General features: G+C 44.9%; 1 protein-coding gene and 1 non-coding gene across 2 annotated transcripts in view; both read right to left on the bottom strand.

Moving 5' to 3' along the window:
* Positions 1 to 87, bottom strand: part of LOC114009864 (small nucleolar RNA SNORA72) — a 135-nt gene extending 48 nt beyond the window's left edge. Inside the window, exon 1 of the small nucleolar RNA XR_003551262.1 lies at positions 1 to 87. This exon is cut by the window's left edge and continues 48 nt beyond it. This is a non-coding gene — a small nucleolar RNA (small nucleolar RNA SNORA72).
* The window catches only part of RPL30 (ribosomal protein L30), a 3,106-nt gene extending 757 nt beyond the window's left edge, over positions 1 to 2,349 (bottom strand). Inside the window, exons 1-3 of the mRNA XM_006159722.3 lie at positions 2,191 to 2,349; positions 1,798 to 1,943; positions 415 to 545 (exon numbers count right to left, since the gene is read on the bottom strand). Coding sequence (XP_006159784.1) covers positions 415 to 545; positions 1,798 to 1,943; positions 2,191 to 2,211 — 298 coding nt within the window. The 5' untranslated portion in view covers positions 2,212 to 2,349. The remainder of the gene's footprint in view (positions 1 to 414; positions 546 to 1,797; positions 1,944 to 2,190) is intronic.
* Between the last annotated feature and the right edge of the window lie 3,160 nt (positions 2,350 to 5,509).

Here is a 5,509-nt window from a genome sequence, read left to right as displayed (position 1 = left end):
GTCTGGGGACACATGCATGGTCTTAATATAGCGAATGTTTAGCCTGTCCTGATTATTACAGAATCAGAACAGCGAGAATATTCGCAGTATTTTATGAATTAACTGAAGAAGCAAACATTCAAAATATACAAGGATTACTTTTTTCTATTTCACCTGATTATCCCCCCTTTATAATTTCACCTTTTACCAAGTTCCCAAGTCATCTTGGGTGCTTCAGCAAAAGAAATTCATGATCCCGAAGTAAATAATTTATAACAAAGCCAATTATGATGTACTGAAGTTCATAATCTACAGGATATCCCTTGCTATATCCAAACTTCCAGTATCTGAACTAAAAAACTAATGACATTTGGGTAGCAGGGAATACTTATTTTACATTACAAGGGAAAAAGTGACTTTATGATTTAAGTATACCTGGATCAATGATAGCCAGTGTGCATACTCTGTAGTATTTTCCACATGCTGTGCCCAATTCAATGTTATTTCCACTGTAGTGATGAACACCAGTTTTGGCCAACATGGCATAGTACTCTATTTCAGATTTCCTTTAGGAACAACAAAAAAACACAAATAAGTAAATGCCACACCAAGGTCTGCCATTCACAGACCTACTATATAGTATACAAAAGAATATAGGATACAAAACATTGTAAATAAAAGTATTATTCACTTGGCATTAGTAAGTGCCACATCTGAGGTTATATGTAATTCCTAGGACAACTTTTAAAACAAGAATTAACATAACTCCACCTTTTTCTTTTAACTAATTAAGATGGATTATTACATGGAGGCTCCAGAATCCAAAACCAGGTTACCTCCAAGGAGTGATATTACTTAGCTTAAAAATTAGCATTTGGGAGTCAATTAGTCTAGGAACTTCTTTGGAAGGAGTCCTACAGAACCCTGCCACTAAAAGGGTAGATCCACAGACCAGCAACAGGACTAGTTAGAAATATACCTCAGGCCCCATCCCACTGAACCAGAACCTGCATTTCAAAAGGGTCAGCTACATGATTCCTCTGCAGTCTTGCTTGAGAAGCAGTGCTGTAGAGGTATGCTTTGAAGAAAGCTTGAAAAAAAAAAGTTTTCGATAAAAACAAAACCATGGAACAGGGTAGAGAAAGCACTCCAGGTTTTCCAGGCAGCCTACACAAAATGCCACACACACACACACACACACACACACACACGCCTAAATTCCTATATTAAAATGCCGTGAGATGTCATGACCATAGAAAATCAAGGAGGGCAGAGAAATGGCCACATGGTTTATAAGTTCTGCAAGGTCCAAGTTTCTTAAGCTTAAATAATACCCCAAAGTAAAATTTTAAAACAGTGAGTCGAGAGAAAACCTTGGCCCAGCAAAGTAATACGATGAGCTGAACCAGGTCAGTCTATTAGAGCCTGCAACTCCACAGTCCGGCCTGAACTTTTCTTACCCAGCTTTCCTACACTAAAACAAACTGACACACTGAAGCACCTTTTAAGCATGTTAAACCTGAAATAACGGCCCAAAATGGCAGGCCAAGAAACATATAGACACGAATGACCTGAGTGTGCTTCCCTGTCATTTTGCGATGGTGTGGTTTTTAATCCTGCCCCACATTTCTCCCAAAAGAGAAGCTTACAGGAGAGCACAAGAGGGAGTAGGAGGGATTCAAGAGCCAAGCACCACAACAGCAATGGAAATAATTAATCTGCACATGTTCACGTGGAAAACAAGTTTTACATGACATTACACTCCTTGCTCACGATGAATCTGCGGTGGGCGACGCACGCTCAGGTACCTTGCATTACCTCAAAGCTGGGCAGTTGTTGGCGAGGATGACCAACTTGGCTTTGCCTTGTCTGATCATCTTCAGAGTCTGCTTGTACCCCAGGACGTACTTCCCACTTTTCATAACAAGTTGGAGCCGAGAGTTGATCGACTCCAGCGACTTTTTCTACAAAGCAAACATTTAACATCTTGTTTGCAACCATCTCAAAACTGGATCGAGCTTTCTGGAGACGAGCCCCTTACTAAAACCTCCGAAGTCAAGGGCCCTAAGTCGGAGTGGGCCTCTCCGGTTCCCTCTGGGGCTCTCCACACGCCGGCGGGCAGGCTGTCTGCCCAGTATGCTCGGATCTGCCCAACCCTGCCGGGACTCCTCTCCACGTGAATCGGCTTCCGCCCTGGCTCCACTCACTCACCGTCTTCTTTGCGGCCACCATCTTCCTGCCTTAGGTGCGGGACGGCCCCCAACCTAGAACATAGAGAGGGCACGACAGGAAGTTCAGGATCCGGAGCTCCAAACGACAACCCGCCGGGCTTCCCCGGCTGCCTAAACCCAGGCCCAGCGGAGCCCACTCACCCAGAGCAGCCGCCAAGATGGCCGGGAAGCAAGAAAGGAAGGAGTTCCCACAATGCAAAGCTCTTCACCGCGGAGCTGGGCCGCCGGGGCCGGAAGCGGAAGCAGACAGCAAGCGGAAAGGGCGGGGCAGAAGCCGGGGAGACCGCGCGCGTGCTGGTCAGTGCCGCCGACTGGGCTGGTATCCCGGCAGTTCCCTGGTCCCTGCTAGTGGCCTTACAGCTCTCGGCGCTGTGGTGGTCTGCAGCAAGCTGCGGGCGTAGGAACCAAGGAGTATCGGGACCGGCGGGAGCTGGAGAAACCCCCGGAGGGCGAGGTGGGAGGGTCCGTGCAAAGAGGCCGTTGCTACTGGAGTCAACGTGGGGAGCTCAGCTCTGCCCGCGGCCGTGCCTCGTGGAGGGGCTTGGGGAGGACCTCGTGCGCCGCAGCTGCCGCGCCTCTCTGTGCCGGGAAGAAGCTGCCGCGTCCGGTTTGTTGCCCTCGCTCGCGGTGCGGGTTCTCTCAGACGGTGATGCCCCACGTGGACTGCCAGAACAGCTTTCGTGGCTGTGTTACGTGAACTTGTGAGCCGAATTTGCCCAGAGAAAGAGTGATAAACACGTTAATTTTTTCTTGTTTTCTTTTTGTTTTGCTGTGAACGTGAAAATAATAGACGCTGAAAGCGCCTGGGTAGATACCCCTTACCTGTACCCAAAAGAGAAAAGGTAGAATCAGGGCTAGCCAATGGCATGGTGGTTACGGCGGGGGGGGGCCCGGATCCTACAGGGTCGGCAGAGCAGCTGGAATCTCGGGACTCAGTACTTGATAAACAGTCCAGGATCCCTAGATCCCGAAAGGAGGGAGAAATCAAAGAGAAGGAGTTATACAGTGTGACGATCCTCCAAGTGCATGCTTTCTCTCTTGAGGTCTCTCCTAGCGAGCTCGGGCGCCCTCTAGCAAATTTTTTGACAAAGTGAAATCAGATCGTCCATAAGGTATTGGTATTTTGTGTGATACCTAATCCTGGGAAAGGAATGGGTAGAGAGTAACCTCTTGCTCCCTCCCCACACCCCAAGAAAACGCTGTGCTAGGAACTATACTTTACCATTTACTCATTTTGTAGTCAGAAACACCTAAAAGATACCGTCAAGTTTATATATCTAGTGTATTGTTGGAGCTAGGACCAGAACCCAGGTCTGTAACTTAGGTATCTTAATAATTAAAGAGTTTTTTAAAAATTAAGAATTTATTATTGTTTTCCTTTTGTTCTTTTTATTTTCTGAGAGGTTTTTGCTACAGGCACTTGCACTTGCCAGGGAGACAGAAACAGAAAGTGAGAAATCACACACACACACACACCCAGGGAGGGATGGTCATGCTGCCATTCTCCCCTCAGTTTCTGGCGAGTTTCAGGCCACTGGTTCAGAACTGGACCCTGGTGGACCACGTGGGAGTCCAGCACAGTAACCACTAAGCTGCCTACTGGCCCCATGTTGTTATTTTTTAGTTTGCTATAGAGTATCTTCTCACCAGAAAGAAAGCAAGCCACCAGGTCCACAGACTCTGATCCCTTGTTGGCCATATGGGAGTCCAGCACCTTAACTGCTGGACCACCTGCTGGCTTCCATAATTAAAAGGTTTATATATTTTTTGAGACAGATTTTCCTATAGGGCATGTGTGCTTGCCAGGGAGACAGAAAGCTAGAAATCACCCCTCAAGGGGGGTGGCCATGCCTCAATCCCTTCTCTGTTCCATTTTGGGCAGGCGCACACAAACGCACACACCCTGCATGAATTTTAAGCTGCTCAGTCAGGACTCAAACCGTGGTCAACTATGTGGATGTAACCATTATGCCACCAGCTGGTCCCAAAGGTTTTTCTCTTGTATGTGAGATGAACCAAACAAGAGTTATTAGTAGATTATTATACTACTTTAACATTCATGCATCATAAGATACTTAACATTGCAGAAATCCATTGTATTTGACCTGTTAAATCTAGTGCTTTAAGCTTATTAAGCTCTGTTTTTGTTTTTTTGCTTATTTTAGAGCTAACCAGTAACTATTTCTCTTGAATTAAAGTTGAAGACACAGATCTAGAGAAGTTTTGAAGGTGTTACCTGGTAGAGTACTAAGATTAAAACACTGATTTCTCCCTATTTTGATTTTGTGGTTGTTATTTTTCTTTTTTAATCTGTTTTATTTGTGGTTGGAATCTTACCAAAAAATTGAATCATCTACTTAGAACACTTTCCATTACAATTCACTTCAAGTGCAATTTGGAAATGTCGAGTCTATCATTGACATTAGACATTATATATGCACTTAAATATAACATTATTGTCAGACCCTTGATATGGAAAAAACCACATCCTGCTGTCAAGGGGCTAATAGTCATGTTAAAAGATTTACAGGGACCAGCAGTTGGCATACTACATCACTGGACTCCCATGTAGTTGACCACAGTTCGAGTCCCAGACCCAGTAGCTTAAACTCATGTCGGGCGTGTGCGTGTGTGTGCCCAAGATCACAGGAGGAGAATGGAGGAGAAGGGATTGCAGCATGACCACCCTCCCCCGGGGGGTTATTTCTCACTTTCTCTCTTTCTAGCGAGTGCACTAGCAAAAACCTCTCCAAAAAAAAAAAAGAGATTTACAGAAAGAAACTTAGTGTAATTCTGTCATATATAATTAAGAGAACCTGTAACAGCCATTGTATGTTCATCTGTCAACAAATAGTATCACATGCCAGATCCTGTGTTAGCCTTTAGTCATACTAGGGGAATTTTAAAAGTTCATGGAAAATGGAATTAAAATACACATTTATTTTGGTGCCAAAAAAAGAATTGAAACCCCAGGTTGGCTGTGGAGCACAGTGGCTAAGCCCTGTGCACAGGGAACAAGCTCCCACATGGCAGACATTTGAATCTCAGCCCCAGCACCTTGAAAGATGTATGGAGTATTTGCATGTGGATGCCAAAATCTGGGAATGAAGGGATCACAACATACCCACACCCCATTGGGGGTGCTTTCTTGCTCTCGCTCTCCCTCTCTGGCAAGCAAACATACCCTCTGGTAATTTTTTTTCTTTTGTAGTTGAGATTTATTGGTCCTGTCAAAGATCAGTACAGACATTTTAATTTGTACCCACTTTTTTAAAATTATTTAATTTTATTTATTATTT

Source organism: Tupaia chinensis, unplaced genomic scaffold (genome assembly GCF_000334495.1).
Source record: "Tupaia chinensis unplaced genomic scaffold, TupChi_1.0 Scaffold000646_1, whole genome shotgun sequence".
NCBI classification, from domain to species: domain Eukaryota; kingdom Metazoa; phylum Chordata; class Mammalia; order Scandentia; family Tupaiidae; genus Tupaia; species Tupaia belangeri.
The sequence above is the reverse complement of the archived record's forward strand: the minus strand, read 5'-3'. Positions and strand labels throughout refer to the sequence as shown.